The following is a 20,574-nucleotide window of genomic DNA, read 5'->3' as shown; positions in this document are numbered from 1 at the left end:
GGCTGGCTTCCCTTGCGGATGGGCTGGGGACCCAAGCACCCAGAGCTGCCCAGCTCGGCTCTGCTGATAACCTAAGGGTGTTGAGGAGTTAAAACCCTAAGAGGAGACTACAAAAACCCCAACGGGGCTCCCTCCTTCGCTGGGCACCTCTCTAGGGCCCCAGCTCCACGCAGCTCAGGGCTCGCAGTGTGTGTGTGTGTGTGTGTGTGTGTGTGTGTGTGTGTGTGTGTGTTGTGTTGTGTTTTATGTGTGTCTGTGCGCGTGTTCGGGTGCGCGCGTGTTTGTGCTGTGTGTGTTGAGTGTGTGTGTTTATGTGTGTGTGCTGTGTATGCTCTGTGTGTGTGCGCTAAGTGTGTTTGTGTGTGTGTGCGCGCGCGCGCCGGGGTGCGCCCCCCCACCCCCACCCCCGCCTGGGTCCAAGCTCGCTCCCACCCCCTCCCCGCCCCCACCCGCGCCCCGCAGCCCGCTGAGCCCGGCTAGAGGAGGAGGACGCGGACGGCCCCCGGGAGGAGGAGGACGCTAAACCGGCGCCCCCCTGGTGCCAAGGAGCTGTGCGTCGCGGTGCAGCCGGATCCGAAGGGGGATGGGACACCGCGGCGACCCCCAGCGCCCCCGCCCCACCACGGCGCAGGGAGCGCCCCGGATCGCCCACCGCGACTACGGGCTGACGGTCCGGTACCAAGCTTCCGGAGCCGGCCTCGCCTGATCCCCGCAGCTGCCCACTCCTCTCGGTGGATTCTGGATTCCGCGCAGCGCAAGAGGCTTGCTCCCTGCTGACTTTGGCTCTCCTCCGCCCGGGACTGGCCTGCCGCTTGCTGGGCTTCCCGCCGGCCCCGCCGCCCCTGCCGTTCCCTGCAGGAGATGTCCGGGTCACCTGTGGCCTCGCGCCCCGGCCCCGCGCCGCGGTCCGCGCTCCCGCTGACTCCCTGCGGACACCAGCAGCCCCGCGGCTTGCCCCGCGCTTCTTCTCCCTCTGCTGCCCGCGCCTGAGTCTATGTCCGGACCCAGTGCTCCAGTTTGGGGCAGGGGATGGTCGTTGAAGGGATTTGTTTTTCCCGGGCCCGAAAGGCAGGGGCCGAGAGGCTCGTTCCTAGCCCTAGACTGGGTTTGAAAGCTGGGGTATTTTTGTTTGTTTTTTCCTCTCCTTCTTTCTTGGAGAACGGAATTCTTCGTCCCCTCCCCCTTCCAGCTGCGCCAGATGTTGTCCACTGCTTAGAGAAACTCGGGGACTCGTCCGGGCAGCTCCTCTCTCTTTGAACACCCACCCTAGCTAGGGAAGCTTCGACCTCCCTCTCCCATCCCCCTCCCCCAATCCTCCAGCCAGTGCCCAGAAGTGGGGACCAGGCCCATCTCATGCCCTGACTTTGAGGGCAGCTCTGGCGCCGCCCAGACCTGGCTGGTGAGTCCTGCGGGGGAAGGGGTGTTGGGACAGGCCCTGAGTTAAGACTGTCCTCTTTGGGACTTCCTCCTCCCGCCCCCCAGGAAGGAGGGCCTAAGGGCTGGGGAGAGACTACTGAAAAAGGGAGTTGGGAGAGGGGAGCTTATCTGGGAGGGATGGAGAAGAGTAGAAGGGCAGCCTATTTGAAAATCCAAGGGGCCCTTCCTTAGGCTCCAGGCCTAGGTGGGGCAGTGGGGTATGGTATGGTGTCCCCCCTCTAGCTTCTTCCTCTGAGCCTGTAAAGCATTTGGCCCCCTCTTCTGCTCTCTCCGGTCCCCTTGCAGTAGAGTTCTATCTATACCCTTTTCCCAATCTTTGTCTCCTTTCCTTCCAAGGCAATCCTAATCCCCTCCCCTTCCAAGCCAAACCATTGGAGGGGCTAGGGTGAAGAGAAAAGGAGGTTCAGGAAGCCCCCAGAACTCCTATCTATTTTTTGCCCTGGTGCAGAGATCCCCTCTTTCACTCCAGGATAATCCATATTTCTGCCCTCCTCTGGAAAACCCTACTTGTTAAGAACAGTGTAGAAGATGAAGGGTAGGCCCTGCTGCCTCTGGAACCCTCCATCCTGACATCCCTTGCTTTCCCCCTCTTTTGCTCCCAGTCTAGGACAGACTAGGAGTTTGGGGGTTGTGGTTGTGACCCCTTCACATACATCACAGGTCCCAAGGACATCACAGGGGACAACCTGTTCCCTTCCATCCCCCAGGAACCATTCCCCTTTCCCATCTCTGACAGCAACTGTCCAAACCAGGGTGGAGTTGGAGGGTGGGGGGATACCACTTCAGCTAGTGGACAAGAGAATTCATCCCACAGACACACACATCTCGAAGCCCAAGCACCAGACTTCTAGCTCCATGTAGTTCTCAGTTGAATCTTGGGGGCTGCAAAGCTGAAACTTTTAACCCTTTCTTTTGCCCCTCAATCCACTGGATCTGCCCCCATCAGTCAGTCTCCTGCCCTCATTCCCCTCCCTCCAGGGGTCTCTGCCCCATCAGGTGAGCAGCCCCCAGACCAAGGGAGAAAGAGGATAAAGAACAGAGGGGCCGGGGCCTGGGCTGAGATCAGGTGGGTGTGGGCTGGGGCTGGGGCAGCTGGGGGGGGGGGTGCCGTTAAGATGTGGAGATCTCCCTGGCTGAGAGGGGCTCCAAGGAGGCAGTGGCAGTGTGAGGCCCAGGGAGAGCAGCATGGACAGGCCCGTGGCAGCGTGGTGAAGCATGAACATCCGGAGTGCCCAGGACCACGGGCAGGCCAGTGACAACCCCAGTGGTGGTGGTGGTGGTGAGAGAGAGCGAATCCGGAGGCGAATGAAAATGGTCATCGGGCAGCTGGAGGGCATCCTGCAGGAGCTCAAGGAGGTGGCCAAAGAGCTAAGGGAGGTAAGCAGTGGAGCAGAGCATGTCAGAGGGCTAGGCTGTGTCTGGAAAGGACCCAGTGGTCAAAGTGGGGGAAAGGGGCTGATGGGCTACTGGTTCTCATCAGGAAAGTAATCTCAACCTTTTTTTTTTTTCATTTAATTTCTTTTTACTCTTCAGTTTAACTCAATACGAAGAAAGTGTGTGCACATGATTATAAATTGTGACAGAGATGGCTTCTAAGCCACAATTAGCATCAATGTCTCATACTGACTTTCCTTTCTCAAAAAAGCCTTCCTTTCTGGGGTGGGATGGGAAGAAGAAGGGAAGAAGAATGCTGACTTCTATAAGGGCTGTTCATTGCAATTCTACCTATGTTCTATTAGCCTGATCTCAGAGGAGGCAATCTTTCATTCACTTTGGGGTGATAAGTTAACTCTTTCAAAATCTTATTGCCCACCAGTTACAACCCAGCACCAATGAGGCCAGCTTTGTAATCTTTTTTACCCAAGGAGTTGATAATGTTTAAAAAGAGGGTAAAAAAATTACTATTGCCTGGCTCCAGACTGACCTCCCCTTAATCTTCCCCCTCATCCCTAGTCAGTGTCTTACACATGTGTGCCATTGATCACAGGAGACAACATGCCAAAAAGTAGACAGCTCAACACACTCCATCTATAATGCCAGAAACACAGTTTGACTTTGTAATGTAGAAGGGAAAGGCCACTTTCTCTAATTAGAATCAAGAAATTGAATTTGAATCTCAACTCTGCCACTTGGTATCCAAATGACTTTGTGTGAGTAACTTTCCCTCTGGACCTCAGTTTCCCATTTGTCAAATGGGAGAAGGCTGGAATAAATAACCTATGAGATCCCTCTCCTCTCTATGATAGACGAATCTCTGCCAGTCTAATTGTGGCTAACAATACCCTACTGATAGGGTTCTGGATAGAGGAAATCTCACTTTAAGGCCCCAGATAAATCAATTTCACCCCTTCCCAAAAGATGAGCCATCCCGTCCCACTTTCAGATTGGGGTCTGAGGGGTTTGAGGGGCCTTAAAAGACTGAGAACAGGGTCTATTGGGACAGACCTTAAAAGTGTCCCTGCTCACTGTCCCTTTAGGAGGAACTGCCCCAGGGCAATCGGCCCAGATAAACTATATCATTATATGGCATATGAGTTGAACCCTCCCTATTCCCCCATCTCCATTGCTTCTAGAATCAAAGATGCAGGGGAATTAAAAAGGAGGGGACAGTCAGAAAAACTGACATGAAGGGCAAAGGAGCCTGGTATGTTTTTTGAGTAACAGTGGGACTGGATGTCGATGCAAAACAGAGTGAGCAAAGAGCTGGTGTGTGTGTGTGTGTGTGTGTGTGTGTGTGTGTGTGTGTGTGTGTGTGTGTGTTGGATTTAATTTCTTCTTCCAGCATCTTAATGGAAATGAAATGCCTATGTCCTTGGCCCTGCCCCTGGGCAGCATTGAAGCCTCAAAATGCATGACCCCCTCTTCCCTAGTTATTAGTTCCTAGTAGTTTGCTGGATTTGCCCCCAGGGTGACATTTCTGCAGGGCCAGGTGGGTTTTAAGCAAATATAAGGTCCGTGTATCCAGGGTCCCTGAAGTGGAGAGACATTAATTGTGCTAGAATGATGGTTCCTGGCAGTCCTTTCTGCAGTTTCCCAAGTCTGACAGTCCCACAGACTGGCATTAGAAGGATGAAAGAGATGCCACTTTCTGAGGAAGGAGAGAAATGGGCATGAGTGCATGGGCTACTCAAATGGAAACTTTGAAACGATGAAGTGAAGGATCTAGCTGTGGACATTAGACATTGTGGAGCACCCATTTCAGCTTCCTGGGGATTCCGGTACCTTGGAATCGATCCGGAGCATCTTTGCCTTTGACCCTAAGACTTTCTCCTTTAACTAACGTTAAAGTAGTGTTCTAGGAATACCCATTTGACAGCTGTATAGAGGTTGGATTGAATAAGGGGAGAGGCTGAATGCAGGAAGACTGTTTAGGAGGTATTGCAATAGTCCAGGTGAGCTATGAAAAGGACTTGAACTGGGGTGGTGCGGGTATGAATGGAAAGAAAAGGGAAAATATGACAGATGTTGGAGAAGTGGAATTGGCAAGATTCAGTAAATGATTGCATAGAGGGGATGTGGTCTATCACTTGGAAAACACATACTAAGCATTTACTATGTGCCAGGCACTATACAAAGTGCTGGGCATAAAAATAAAAATATTTAAAAATATATGTATAGTCCCTGACCTCAAGGAACTGACATTCTAATAGAAATAACATAAGAATAATTATGTACATAGAGGTGGCACAGTGGATAGAACACAGGGCCTGGAGGAAAACCTGAGTTCAAATCTAGCCTCAGAAACTTACTAGCTGTATGAGCAAGTCATTTAACTCTGCTTCAGGTTCTTCATTTGTAAAATGAGCTAGGGAAGGAAATGGCAAACCACTCCAGTATCTTTACCAAGAAAAGCTCAAATGGAGCCACAAAGCATTGGATACAACTGAAATGACTGAACAACAGCATATAAGTAGTATGAAGAGCAGTAGTAGATAATCTCAGAATAAAGGTACTAGCAGTAGAGGAGAGCTAGAAAGACCTCCAGGAGAAGGTGGGATTTAAGCTGAGTCTTGAAAAAAGCCAAAAGACAGAAGAGAGGAGGGAGAGTATTTTAGGCATGGGAATAGCCAGTAAAATAGGCAAAGAATGCCATGCGTGGTATGAACAAGAAGATCAAAAGATCTGGTGTTACTGCATTGTAGAATACATGGAGGGGATACAATATTAGCAAAACTAGAAAGATGGGAATGGGCTAGTTTGTGAAGGTTATGAGTTCTTGTGCCAGATTAGCAGCAGTAGCAAAGAATTTATGAGAGGAATAAAGACAGAAGCCACAGATTTGTTATGTAGGGTGAGTATGGGTGAGAAGTAGAGGGTAACACTGAAGTCTTGAGGTGGCAGTGAGGGAGAGTAAAAAGTCATAGTTAATTCTAGGTTACAAACATGAGCACAAAGGATGTTGGTGTCTTTTACAGGAATAGGGAAATTAAGAGGTAGCCTGGGTATAGAAGGACAGATAATGAATTCTGTTTCAGACATGTTGAGTTTGAGATCCCTATGGATATACTGAGGTGGAGATATCCAGAAGGAAACTCAAGAGAGTGGTGAAGGATGGATATGTAGATTTGGAAATATCTGCATAGAGATTATAATTGGAATCATGGGAACTGGTAAGATTACCCAGAGAGTATAGAGAAAGAAGAGGATTCAGGATGTCTCACAGGGTTCTCTTTCTGCTTGGATCAAGAATTTCTCAAATAGAGGGACACCGAATCAAATAACCTCAGTATTAATGGTGATCTCAGAGATATCCAGGTCTAACCTATTCTTAAGCAAGAATCCTCTCTATAAGAATTTGGACCTTACATTTGGAAGGTTATATGTTAGAAATTATTATTGTGTATCATTGGGGAAATAAATAAAATGTTAGTCAAAAAAAGAATCCTCTCTCTATCATATTTACCCTTTGGAGGTAACTAGTTGGTACAATGAATTAGGGCATTGGGCCTGAGTTTAAATCCAAACCAAGACACTTACTAATTGTGTGACTCTGCCTTCCTCATTTTCCCCATCTGTAAAATGGGGAGAACACTTGCCTTCCAGGATCATTTTAAGGTTCAATTGAGATATTTGTAAAGTACTTAGCACAGTCCCAGGCAGATAGGTATTTAGTCCATTCTTTTTTCCTTCCTTATATCCTTTGTTTGAAGACTTCTCATGAGGAGGGAACCTACTCAGTGGATGGGGAAACTTTTACTGGACCACAACTAAAGGACTGTGTTCAGTTCTGGACCCTTTATTGTAGGAAAGTCAATGGCAAACTAGTGTGTCCAGAGGAAGAAAATTAGCATGATGAGTAGACTTGAGAATATGCCGGAAGTCATATTGGTTGATTGGTTGAAGGATCTAGGAATGTTTGGCCTGAAAAAGAGAAGACTTAAGAAGAATATGGTAGCTATTTTCAAGTATTTGTAGGGATACCATAAAAAAGAAGGATGTGATTGGGTCTGTTTGGCCCAATAAACAGAATTAGGAGTACACTCTCACTTTCTGAGGGAAAATGGGTAGGAGATCAGAGAAGAAAATTTAGGTTTGATGCAAGGAAAATGATCTAACCATTAGAGATCTCTGTTGGTAGAATGAATTGAGTGACCATTTGTTAGGTTCCAATAGGGGGAATTTTTGTTCAGGTATGAGTTGGAATAAATGCAATTCTTTTAGTCTGTGCCTTGGTGTTAAATCAATTTCATTTGTGTTGCTCTCCTCCTGGGGTTCTATCAAGCCCATCGCTTCAAGAAATCCTGGCAATCCACACCTCCAAACCTATTGTCTTTGAGCCAAGGCTGGTCAATATTGATTTGTTCTTGGTGCTCCAGGTTCTGGGGCTATTGGTAAACTTTGGAAAGCATGTGGTTTCCTCTAAATCCTGCTTCTCAGCTTAGGGCTCTGGGCACCAGACTGTATCAGTGAAGTGGGTGGAAATATAGAACATCTCTGTCTCTGCCCCTACCCTCTGCCATTAAAAAGAAAGAAAGAAATGAAAAAATAACAAACACATACACACACACACACACACACACACACACACACACACACACACACACACACACCACAACACAGCAGGGTTAGAAAGAAGGGATTGCTCTACAGAGCCCCCTACAGAGCTTGCTACAGAGTCCCTGGGGCAGCTTGACAGATAGAAGGAAACAGGTCTGATCTGGTGTTTCTCAAATTCATAATCCAAAAGACACTATTAGTGGCAAGTGATCTGGTCATTGTCTCTCCCTGAAGACCTCTTTTCCCTTCATCCCTCTCCATCCTCTCTACCAAGCACCAAAGCTCTCAGGAATAACCAGTAATCACTTGGGTCCACCTGGGACCATTTCACAGTCCTGAGCTAGGTCTGAGTTAAGAACTTCTAGAAATCATAATAGCAGCTAACATTTCCACAGCATGGTAATGTCTGCAAAGCATGCCATGAGCTAAAAGGTACCTCAGAAATCATTGAGTCCCAATCTGGATTTGAAAAATGGGGAAAGTGAGGACAAAAGAGGGTCTTCACCCTCTTTGAAGTTAGTCACATAGAGAATGAATGGCAGAGCCTAAAGTAGAAATGGGATATACTGATTTCCCAGTAATCCACATTACTCTTCCCACTAATCTATATTACTCCAGGGTGACAGTGAGCTAATGAGATTCTATTTAATCCAATAAACATAGCAAAAGAGCCTTTTAGTTGTAGAGAACTATACTAGGCTCAGAGAAAGATGCAAAATTTAGATGACAAGATCTCTGCCCTCATGGAGCTCATAGTCAAATAGAAGGATAGGAAATGTACCTGTAGCTTCTGTATATATGCCTTGTGAGGCAACATAGCATAGAGCTATGGTGGTGAACCTATGGCATGTGTGCCAGAGGGGGCACTCAGAGCCCTCTCTGTGTGCATGTGTACCATGACCCCAGAACAGAGTTTGCCAGAGTTCATTACTAGAAAGCCAGAAGGAAACAGGGCTGGGCTGTTCCCCTCTCCTTCACCTGAGGACATTTCTCACATCACCTGCCCCTCTAAAAGGCTCACTATCACTGGCCTAGAGGCCGGGGAGATCAATAATAATAATAATAATAACAATATCACAATATTTATATGTTGCTCACTAAATGCTGGAAACTATGCTAAGTACTTTACAATTATTATCTCATTTGATCTTTAAAACTCTGGGAAGTAAGTGCTATTATTATCCCCATTTTCAGATGAGGAAAGTGATGCAAACATTAGCTTTCCTAGAGTCACACGTAGCTAGTCCATGGATGTGAACAGTTCTTTCTAATTCCAGGCCCAGTGCTTTATCCATAGGAAGACCTAACTGCAAGTCCAGCCTCTGACCCAGACTGGCTGTGTGACTGTGAGCAAGACCCTCATTGTCCCTTAGATGACTCTCTAAGGTTTATAAGGTGCTGATCAGCCCAAGTAAGGGGAAGTTCCTCACTGCAAGTTTCCTTCCCTGTAAAATCACACATCTGTTTGGAAAAAAAGAAATCAGTAACAAATAATCAGTGATTATAAAGCAACATTCTCTGTGAGAGCTGAATGGGAAAATGATTGTTGACCAGAAGGAAGAGAGAAGACTTTCTAAAGGACATGAAATTTTTTATTCAATTTAATTTTAACAAGCATTTATCTGCCAGGCACTGTGCTTATGCTGGCAGCCCAGGTGCTGGAATGTAAAAACAGAAATGAAAAAGGCTCTTGCCCTCAAGGAACTTATATTCTGCTGGAGTTAGGGAGGAGAGGTCCAATGCAAATAAATAAATATGCAAAGCTAAAGTATTAAACAGTCATTGTGAAGGAAGTACTAACTTCTCTTCATAGATCCAAATGGAGAAAGCAGCCCTTGACCTGAACAATAAATTGATCTAAGAGAGGGAGCAGCCTAGGGATGGTAGAAGGAAGGAACCAGACTGGGAACATCAAGTCATTCAATTTGGCTGTTGGAAATTGAGTTTTAAAGACTGGATTGGAATTCAGCTAGTAAAAGGGAGAATGCAAACATTCTCTAAGGTTTATAAGGGACAGGGAGAAGTATAAGCAGATGTGAGAAGGTGAAAAACACAGGGCAGGAGTCAAGAGGGCTTGACTAGAAAGGATGGTACTGGCTTTTGGCTTCCTGGTGAGATCTTTTCATTTTAAGGGGGTCTTCTGGACATAGTAGCAAACAAAGTCCTAATGATAGACATTCAGGAAAGGCATGGGGTTCTCATTTTATTAGCTCACATGTAGATGCCCACCTAAACCAACCATGTCTGAGGTCATCCATCCCTGGATGAAGGGCTTCCCAAAGCCACTTTGCCACTTTGCCAACAATTCTCATTTAGGGTCCCTGGACCAAAAGGTGAGTCCAAGAATCAGAAAAGAAAGGAAATTTCCAGATATTTAAGAAGCTCCAGGAGAAAAGCAAACTGGCACCAAGAGCTGACTAGGGGGAGAGAGAAGCTGAGAATGAAGGCATTCTAAGAACACTTGGATTGCCTGTCCAAGTGCTTGAATGGAAAACAGGGACAGAGGGAACCAAGTCCCTCTTTTTTATCCCATGTGCCTCTACCAGAATCTTTGGCAGGTTTCTAAGGCAATGGGAGTCTACCAGATAGTAATGCTGCCTAGTGCTGATGGCAATTGCTGATAGAGGGAGGAACAGGCCTTCAAAACTCCTTTTCTTCCATGACCAAGCAGGGCCAGAAGAAAGGCAGAGTTGGTAGGAAATTTTCTATAGCTTTTCACCCTTGAAGGTTCCAAGATGGCGGGCTTAAATGAAGGTTGAAGTCAAGGTGGAAAGGAAGTACTGTACTGGAAATCAGAAGAACCTAACTCTTCCCCTAATTCTGTGTGATGTTGGGGAAGTTCCAACCCACACTCTGGGTCTATCTGGGACATTCACAGTCCTGAGCTGAGTCTGGGTCTTAGATTCAAGAACTTTTCCAACTGTTAAATGACACAGCCAAACCAATTGATCTCTGAAATTTGCTTCTAGCTCTAGAAGTCTTTGAACCCAAGACCAGACCCATTTCTGTGTCTTTGAATATACCCTTGCTAGAGCAAGGTGGCCAAGGCATATTGCTGAGAAACCCTGGGGCCCAGTGATGAAGATAGAGGTAGGGGAGGAAGACTTCTGAGACCAGAAAAGGCCAACCCTGAAGAATAGCTGCTAGCCAATAGAGCTTCCTTTGATGTGTGCTTTTGAGAAACTGTCAACTCAGACCTGTATCTCTTTTGCCCTGGAGGCACTGCAGAGAAAGTCCTAAGGGGCTTTGTCTTCTTGTGTAGGTGAGAGGAGGAAGTAGAGAGGGGAGAGGGATAGGTGTCTTGAGGTGGGGGGGGGGAGTCAGGGGAAGAGAATTTTCCAACGTTTCTTCCCATTCCATCAGAACATTCTCATTTTCAAAGATCCTCTCTTGGCCTCAGCTTTCCCTTCTGTGAAATGGGAAGAAAAACAGGAGAATGCCAAGAGAACAAATGGGAAACAGGGCAAGATTCTGATGAAATAAAGGTATATATGGGTCACTATCAGCACCTATGATGAGGAAGGCAATCTCAGTATTACAAATGTGTGTGGAGAGGGAAGGTGAACATTAAATGGAAAAGCATGACTCCTGCCCTCTGTAAAACCAAGCCTGTTGGGGTGCTTCTTAGAAATCTCGTCACCTTTAGCTCATGTTCAGGCATGAATGTTTCCATTTTGTCATGATTGATCACAATCAGGAAAGCAAGGCTGCTGATTTGTGGGACAGGAATGCAGTAGTGGCTTCCAGGGAGGGTACCAGCCCCTCTCTCATCCTGAGCCCACCTGAAGACAGCATATAAAAGTAGGGAAATCCCTTTGAAGGCCCATGTTTCAGCTGGTCCATTATTCCAGAGTGGCTGATCTGTGGTAGAGGGTAAAACAATAGGGCTATGTGGCAGGACCATCTCTGTAGACCTCTTGTTCCTGTGTGATCTGTCAGTCAATCAACAAGCATTTATTAAGTTGTGGGCACTGTGCTAAGTCTTGGGGGTATCAACAAAGGCAAATACTAAGTTATTCTCCCTGAGTCTCTCTGTTCAACAATATTATATTATTACACACATGTTTATTAAATTCTCATTTGAGCCAACACTTGGCCAGAGGTTGAGCTCAGAGAATTCCTAATGGTTGACAATGGTGTTTCTGTGTCACCAGGACAAGAACAGCACCCTACATATAGCACTGAATTTCTGGAGTTTCTTGTGTAAAAATTAAATCAATGCATTACCATTGAGGTTGTTGTGTGTCCAGCCTGGTGACTGTTGCTAGAGAAGAGATGCTAAAAATGGAGTCATTATCGTTGGGCACCTCATTCTGCTCCGGGAGACAAAACTCATAACCCAGAAAATTCAGTGTATATTCAAGTCCTAGACTGTCAAAACCTAGAGAAGGGGAGGCTGGATGGTCAAGGGTTGCATATGTCTTGGAGGAGATTCCAGCATATGTATGGCCTGGACCAATTAGCCTCTGAACTTTCTTGATTCTCTTTCCTGATTTAACTAGTGAGTCTTCCTTTGGGGTTCATAAGATCCCATAGAACTCCAGCACCCTAAGCTGATGTTCATGAGGAGAAAGTTCATGTAGGACATTGTGTATTCACTGCTTTGCAAAACCCTTGGTGAGATGCCTTACCCATGAAATAGACCCTTTACATAACCTAGAGAATAGAACTGGGTATCAGGAGACTTGTCTATATCATCTGTAATACCTTGAATAAGTGACTCCCCTCTGTGCCTTAGTTTACTCCTCTGAAAAATGTGAAGGCTGGATCATTCCAGTCCTGATAGCCAGTATGCAGAGGTCACGAGTCCATATCTATTTCAGGGAGTGATTAGAGGAGGTGAAGGTTTGATCACAAAGGTTTTCCTGGAGGAAGTGAGTTTGGGACTGAATTTTGAAGGAGAGAGGAAGGGCCATGAATAGTTGGAAAGGTGAGATGAGAAAATTCCAGGCAGTTTTGAAGTTGCTATGTCCAAGGAAACTGGTAGAGCCTATTGTCCAACCCTCAGGGGTGACATTGGTTGGATGGCAAGAAATGGAAAAGAAATTTTAATAAAAAATGATTCACATTTCTATAACAACTTTCAGGTTTCTAAAACACTTTCCTCACAACAGCTATGTGGGTTAATTAATGCAAATATTATATCCCCATTTTACAGATGGGAAAACTAAGTTACACATAATTATTTAGTCAGAGCTACGACTCCCATTCATCTTTTTCAACTCCAAAGCCATTTGTCTTTTCACCATGCCCTTGAAATCTGAGGCTGAGAATGCATCAGGTGGGATTGATTCTGAGCTGACTTTCTAGAAGACTTTGGACTAGTATTTTGATAATCAATGGTAAATGTCAGACCTTAATGTTACCCAAGCCTTCAAATGCATAGGAGGGAACCAGCAGCTCAATTCCATTCTCACTTCCATCTACCTGGTCTTGTTCCATGTCAAGGAACAGACCTGACAACATCACTCAATCATCTTATGTAGCCCAATTCAGCGTGGACAGTAAGCTGTCTTCCCATTAGGCACTACTAATCTCAGCATCATCCCTTATTGGTTAGAGTGCTAAACTTTAAGTTAGAGAGACTTAGATTCAAATCCTTCCTCAGACACTTAACAACTTATAACTCTGGGCAAGCCCATGAGCCTTTGTGAGTCTCTATTACTCATTTACTTAAAAAAAAAAAAGGATAAGAATTAACAGTACTGGGGGCAGCTGGGTGGCTGAGTGGATTGAGAGTCAGGCCCAGAGACAAGAAGTCCTGGGTTCAAACCTGGCCTCAGACATTTCCTAACTGTGTGACCCTGGGCAAGTCACTTAACTCCTATTATCTATAGAAATTTATTCTCTTTCTCAAGTAAGCTGTTAAGTTATAGAAAAGGTGGTGATCTACCTTGGTAGAGGGAGTTTTCTCCTTTGGGAATTTCCTATGCCAATGAAATCATAGATCCAATCCTTGACTTTTTTAGTCATTTTACTGATTCTCACCTCCACCTTTGAGCATCTTGACTCTCAGCCCTTCCTCCTAAAATTCATTCTCTATTCTAATCTTTGTTTTATCTTAATTCTATATGTGTGTGTATGTCTCTCACACACATATCTCTGTGTGTGTCTCTGTCTCTGTCACTGTCTCTCACACACACATCTCTCTTTTCTCTCTGTCTCTCTCTGTCTCTGTCTCTCTCTCTCTCTCTCTCTCTCTCTCACACACACACACACACACACACACATATACACACATGCATTTTTTGAATTTGCCAATGTAAAAGCTGAGACACCCACCAGGTATTCCCAGAGACAGAGAGAACATCGGCAGCCAAACTTTGCTAGTTGGATTATTTGTCCATCTCCCTGCTGTGTAGTCGCTTCTTCCCCATGCACGCCCTGTAGAACCATAATCATTTGAAGATTGACATGGTTCCTTAAGGTTTTCCAAGGGTCTCTCCTTCCCTCCTCCTCTCCCCCTTTCCAGATCTCACCTGCCTTTCAGGGTCCAGCTTACATTCTGCTGCCTCCATGGAGCCCATGATGCCCTTCCCCTTCTCTAAGTCCACAGAGCCCTGAGCGCCTGAGCTAAGTATTCCAGTTCTTGGTCATCTGCTTTTGCACTGCGCCCGCCCTAAGCATTTGCATGTGAGTTGTCTCCCCATCTAGACTATGAGGTTCCTCAGGGCAAGGGGCACACTATCAGCTAAGGCACCGAGGAATCCTGGATTTGATTGCAGTGTTTCCTCCACCTCCACACTGGCTCTAAGCAAGTGACTTCCCTCCAGTTACCTTTCAACCCCAGGATGAGTTCCCAGAGGCCACCCTTGACAGGAGAGTCCCATGGAGGATAGAGAGAGGGAGTGGAGGTGGGGGCTGGGGGGCACTGGCTGGTGTGGAAGCCGAGGCACTAGCCAGGTGTTCACAGGGCCGGAGAGAGCAGCGGCAGCGGTGGCAGCGGATCTTTGCCAGTCAGACTATGCCATCACATCCCTGCTGAGCAGTGTGTGAAGCAAAGCTGGGAAAGCCACCTAGAGTGTGAGTGTTAGATAAATGTGTCCAGGCAGAAGGCGTGATTTGAGCTGGGGAGGCGCTAGGGACCGCAGAGTCTGTGCCAAAGTGGGTCAGCTCCATCATCCGCAGCTCAGCAATAACAAAGTTGATTCTCCCCCTCCCTTCCTTTGCCTTCTTCTCCTTTCCCCCCTTCATCTCCTCATCCAGGCGGATTCACCCAACTACTCTGGCCAATTAGTCAGAGTGGCCGAATGGAAACCATGAATCACGGCTCTCTCGTCACCCTGCCCCCCCCCATCCCAGAAAGATAATAAATAACATAATCACAGAATTAAAAAATAATCATCGGTCATAAATAATGCAGTTCCCCAATTACATAACCCAGCTGCCCACGGAGCCAGAGAGGCAAGAGGAAAGGGAGGCAGAGGAGAGAAATGCTTTGTCAGGTGAGGTAGGAAGGGGCTGCAGAGCAGCTGGAGGGAGATGGATGCAGGGGTCACTGCTCCCCGAAGCCTGTTGGAAGCCTCCAGAAGGGAGGGACACATGTTTTGCTTCCTTAGCTTCAAGGGAGCAGAAGCCACCAGGGAGAAAGTGGGAGTACTGGCCCCAGGGAATCTGGAGCTGAAAGGTGAAATTGGAGTGCAGGCATAGAATAGCATGCATAGAGAAGGGATGCCATGAGCCAGGTCTCTTCCTAATGTCAGCTGCATCCTTCATCCCTGGCCTACTCACTCCCAACACCCCCTCCTTCATTTAGTTGTAGTTTTACCAATATAAATCTGGGCTTCTTTCTCCCTCTTGGTGCAGCCTCAGTGTGCAGCCACATTCGCATCCCAAGTGGAGGAGAGCTACAGATTCAGTGTCAACAGACCCTGGGCTTCCCCAGGATTCTGAGGACATTTACAATTAACTGTAAATACACTTGGCTGCTTAGGGTCCCTACCTAAATCTCTTCAATATCAAAGTCTGTTGCTAACACCCTTCCCTCCTTTTATTTCCCTCCATCCTCTCTCTAGGAGCTTAGGACCCTCTCTGGGAGTTTAGGACCCTCTGGAAGGGAGGCTCTAACAACCTTATTCTTCTTGCCGTGGGAGAGACCAAGGGTGCTCCCCTTTGGAACAGGTTTCAGAATAAGAGGTACATGTAGAGAGATACTAAATTCACAAGAATACTAATGGACAAATTTCAAGTAATGTGAGAGAAGGGGATGGAGATACTTCTAGGGAGGGTTCCTCCCTAAAAGTCCTTATAGCATACCAAGTAGGCAACTGCCTATTCCATTTAAGAATAAGACCAACCAAGGGGGCAGCTGGGTAGCTCAGTGGATTGAGAGCTAGGCCTAGAGATAGGAGGTCCTAGGTTCAAATCTGGCCTCAGACACTTCCCAGCTGTGTGACCCTGGGCAAGTCACTTGACCCCCATTGCCTAGCTCTTACCACTCTTCTGCCTTGGAACCAATACACAGTATTGACTCCAAGACGGAAGGTAAGGGTTTAAAAAAAAAAAGAAGAAGACCAACCTTGCTCCATAGCCTTTTTCTTAAGAACTAAGTCTCCTTATCCCATCTAGGCTAGAAGTACAGGACTATTCTAGCCAATCCCATTACTGATCAACATAAAAGTTTGGACCTGTTCCATTTCTAACTTGGGTCTGTTCACCTTTCATTAGGCAACGTGGTAGTCCTCAGTTCCAGGAACTCATTCTGTTCATGTCACATTTAGTATGGATACCCTAGCAGCTTAGTTCACTGCTGCTCAGAACTCCTGAGCTCAAGAGATCCATCAGCCTTAGCCTCCCAAGTAGTAGAGACTATAGATATGTACTTCTGTGCCTCCTAGACTTTCCAGGGGAAGTTAGTGGCTGCCAGCCCTTTTACCTGGTCAAATATTCATGCCATATTTTTTTTTGCATAAGATACTACATCCTGCTTAATTTAGAGCCATAGCATCTGGCAGTCCTTTTCAAATGGGTCAGACAATCCTATAAATGGGTTCTTATTTCTCTGAGCTGCTCTGTGCCATCCCATGCTTTCAAGTCCATAGCATGGTGAAGCTGGTGCCTTGTGGGGGTTAAGTGGAAGTACACCTCCTGAGCCCACATTTCTGTCACCAGATAAATATCTGCTCCTAATCGATACTCCTATAGAGTCACATGGGGGCTCTTAGAGTTTAAGCCATTTGCCTAAGGTCACACAACCATCATATCTCTGAGGAAGGACTTGAACTCAGACCTTTCTGACTCTGAGGACAGCTCTATCCACTCCAAATATTTTGCAGATGGAGAAACCAAAGTCCAGCTATGAGAAATACTGGGCATGATATCAAGAGTCCCTGTCTCCACTCCAGCAGTTCAGACTTTCTCATAATGGAGCCTTTCTTGACCCAATACAGAAACTTTGTTTAAGCTCTCCAGCTAAGGTTACCCTTATTAGACAATTAGGAATTAGACAAGATGACATCCAAAGCTGAACAGGTCAGTTTGTCACTTTCCTAGTGTAGGAATGGGATTCCCTAATTGATAAGACCCTTCAGTCCTCTGTATCTTAGCTTTTCTATCTGTAAAATGGAGATAGTTCCTGACTCCACTGTCAGAGTAGCTTAAATTCCATTAACTTTTCAATAATTAGAGATTTCGGTATTTCTGTTCCCAGGCACCCAGATTTGGCTAGGACAGAAGGGGATGATCCAATCTGTAGAATATAAATTTCTAGGGGGCAAGGACAGTTTCCAGAGAGGCTGTGTGATATGGAGGCTAGAGAGCTGGCCATGGATTCACAGGACTTGGGTTCGATGCCTCCCTCTAACACATGCTGCTGTATTATACTTGAAGAAGTGATGAATTGAGTTGAATCCCTTTGGAAGACAGTCAACAAAGCTCTGGACTTGAAGTCAGGAAAGTCCTGACTTCAAATCTCTCTGACATTTTTGCCATAGTCACTTCATTTATTTGAGGCTCAGTTTTCCCATCTATGAAATAGGGATCAGAATACCTTTAGATGCTAGCTCATGAGGTCATTGTGGAGATAAATTAAAGAAATCTTATAATAATGCTTTGCAACCATATAAATGTTGGTTTACCTCAGTACCTTCAGATAGAACTGTTTATTCTCCTTTGTCTTGAACAGGTAGTAATATCAGCACCCTGAACAGTGGCATGTTTCTCCATGGAAACCTCCATTCATAATCAACAATACAAAGGTTCATTGAATTTAGGGCTCAAAGATCATAAAATCTAACTCCTTCATGAATAGATAATATATCAATGAGGAAACTGAGGCCCTAAGGGAAGAAGCAACTTACTCAAGGTTATGCTGGTAATATGTGGCAATCCTAGGATTTGAACCCTGGCTCTTCTGGCTCAAAACCAATCTTTGCACTAAAACTCTACTATCTTCTGTGAGTATCCAGTCCTGGTCTAAATATTGCAGGAGGCTGAAGGGAAAACATAGTCTAGTTGTAAATTTGGAAGAAAGGGAAAAGGTGCCTAATTTATGCCAGAAACTGTGTTGGGCTTTATAAAAATTCTCTCATTTAATCCCAATCCTGTAGGTTAAATGTTATTACTATCTCCATTTAACATATGAGGAGAGTGAGGTAGATAGAAGTTAAGTGACTTACCCAGGGCCACACACCCAACAAATTTTTGAAGCCAGATTTTACCCAAGAATTCTGACTCCATCAGTTAAGACTAACAAATGCTGTGCTCAGCTCTGTTCTATGGCTTCAAGGAGCTTACATTCTTTTTTTTTAAAAAAGCACTTATCTTCTGTCTTAGAATCAATACTGCATGTTGTTCCAAGGGAGAAGAGTGAGAAGGGCTAGGCAATGGGGGTTAAGTGACTTGCCCAGCTAGGAAGTGTCTGAGGTCAAATTTGAACCTAGGATCTTCCATTTCTAGGTCTGGCTCTCAATCCATTGAGCTACCCAGCTGCCCCTAACGAGCTCACATTCTAATGGAGGAAAACAACATGCAAAAGATACAGGAGGAAAGACATAGCCTTGTTGTGGAGACCAAGCCCAAGAAACACAAAACAAAACCCTCTATAATGTGCTTGATTAGCATACAAGCAACCAGAGTATAGAGCTATAGGAAAGCAAAGGAGGATATCAATTTCATCTGGAATAATTGAGAGGCTTCTTAGAGGAGTTATAGAATTATGTAAGCCTGAAAAATGGAGAAGAATTGGAGAAATAGAAGGGAGAGGTTGCAAGTAGAGACATATCATGAGTAAATATCTCAACATACATTTTTTAAAACACTTACATTGTAACAGGCACTGTGCAAAGTCCTGGGGATGAAAGAAAAGGCAAACATATGGCCCCTTCCCTCAAGGAGCTCACATTCTAATAGACAACATGCAAACATTTACATGGAAGAGAGAGAGAGAGAGAGAGAGAGAGAGAGAGAGAGAGAGAGAAAGAGAGAGAGATGGATAGAAAGATAGATAGATAGATAGATAGATAGATAGATAGATAGATAGATAGATAGATAGAAGGATAGATGATAGATAGATAGATAGATAGATAGATAGATAGATAGATAGATAGATAGATAGAAGGATAGATAGACAGACAGACAGACAGAGTAAAGGAAGTAATCAAAGAAGGAAAGTATTAGGCATGAGAATTGGTATAGGAAGGATGAATAGAAAGGCCTCCTGAAAGTAGGTGAGATTTGGTGAGATTTGAGATCAGTTTTGAAGGAAACTAGTAATCAGGTGGAATTGAGGAGAGAGAGCAGTCATGAGAGACCACCAGGGAAAAAGCAGAGTTGGGAGATAGAGTTTATTTGGTGAGGAGGCCAGTATCACTGGGTCATAAAGTATAGAGAAGGGAGCTGAGTTTAAGCCTGGATATGTAGAAAGTGTCCTGGTTATGAAGGGCTTTGAAAACCAAGGGGAAGATCCTATATCTGATCCTAGAGGTAATAGGGTGCTACTGGAGATGATCAAGTAAAGAGATACTGTAGTCAGATTGTAGATTTAGGGAGATTTTTGGCAACTAACTAGAAAACCTAGAATGTAAAAAGCTTTGAAGAAGGGAGATGAGCTAGAAGGCTATTGCAGTAGATCCAACAGGAGGCAGTAGGGGGCTGTACTGGGAATGTTCTGAAGGTAGAAATGACAAGACATAACACCATATTTGATATGTGTGGTGAGCATGAATAAGAAGCTCCCAATGCCACCATGGTTAAGCCAAAGGGACTGAGAAGATGGCGATACCCTCAACAGTAATGTACAAGAGGAAATGGTTAGAATGAGCACTGGGATCAGCAAAGAAATTGGCCTGAATAGAATTCATGGGAATATCTTTGGTGAGCACTAACATTTGACCAAGACCTGACTATGGTGGGCTTTGAATGCCAGGCTAAGTTTGGATTGTAGTAATAAGCAATAGGGAGCTACTTAAGGTTTTTGAATAGAAGATTGATGTGTTGAAAGTGGTGTTTTAGAGAGCTGGTCTGACAGCCATGAAGAATGAAGCTGTGAGGGGTAAAGGCCAATTAGATTATCTGCAGAGGTTTTCCTGAGTTAAGGAAGACCTAGACTATGGTCAATTGCAGGAGGAATGGAGAGGGAAGCAGCATGGTACAGTGGGAAAGATGCTGTCTCTAGAAGCAGAGGACCTGGGCTAAAATTCTACTTGTGTGACCTAAAGCAAGGCACTTAACCTGCTTATATCTGAATGTCCACAGCTATAAAATAAGAGGCTTCTCTTAGATGATCTCCAAGATTCATCCACCTCTAGATTGGGAATTCCAGATATGAAGGAATTTTTGGTGAAGCAGGATCTAGTTGACCTCTCAGACTTTGCCTGGCTCTAAAAATGTGTGATTATGATTGTTGGCCTCTCAAAGGAAAAGCAGATGGGAAGTAGAGAGAAGTACTTCTCATGGACCTCAGCCTTCCTTTCAAATACTAATCCCATTCTCATTCCCTATAGTGCAAATAACTCTTAGTCATCCCTTCGATCCAGCTGCCTCAAAAGTCCTAGATGAAGCAAGGGTTTCTGGTGAGAATGACTGTAGATCTTGTTAAGAGCATTGAAGGTCCCAGGAGTCAGGAGACCTAGACTGTAGCACTGGTCCTGCCTTTCCCATACTGTGTGACAGTGGATGAGTTGTCTCTCTTCTATGGGCTAC

At 45.4% G+C, this 20,574-nt stretch overlaps 1 protein-coding gene across 1 annotated transcript in view; it reads left to right on the top strand.

The window, feature by feature from the left end:
* Positions 1-309: 309 nt before the first annotated feature.
* INSYN1 (inhibitory synaptic factor 1) overlaps positions 310-20,574 on the top strand; it is a 57,994-nt gene continuing 37,729 nt past the window's right edge. Inside the window, exon 1 of the mRNA XM_001365354.4 lies at positions 310-2,814. Within this exon, the coding sequence (XP_001365391.1) occupies positions 2,653-2,814 (162 nt within the window). The 5' untranslated portion in view covers positions 310-2,652. The remainder of the gene's footprint in view (positions 2,815-20,574) is intronic.

The sequence above is a fragment of the Monodelphis domestica genome, chromosome 1 (genome assembly GCF_027887165.1).
Source record: "Monodelphis domestica isolate mMonDom1 chromosome 1, mMonDom1.pri, whole genome shotgun sequence".
NCBI lineage: Eukaryota > Metazoa > Chordata > Mammalia > Didelphimorphia > Didelphidae > Monodelphis > Monodelphis domestica.
The sequence above is the reverse complement of the archived record's forward strand: the minus strand, read 5'-3'. Positions and strand labels throughout refer to the sequence as shown.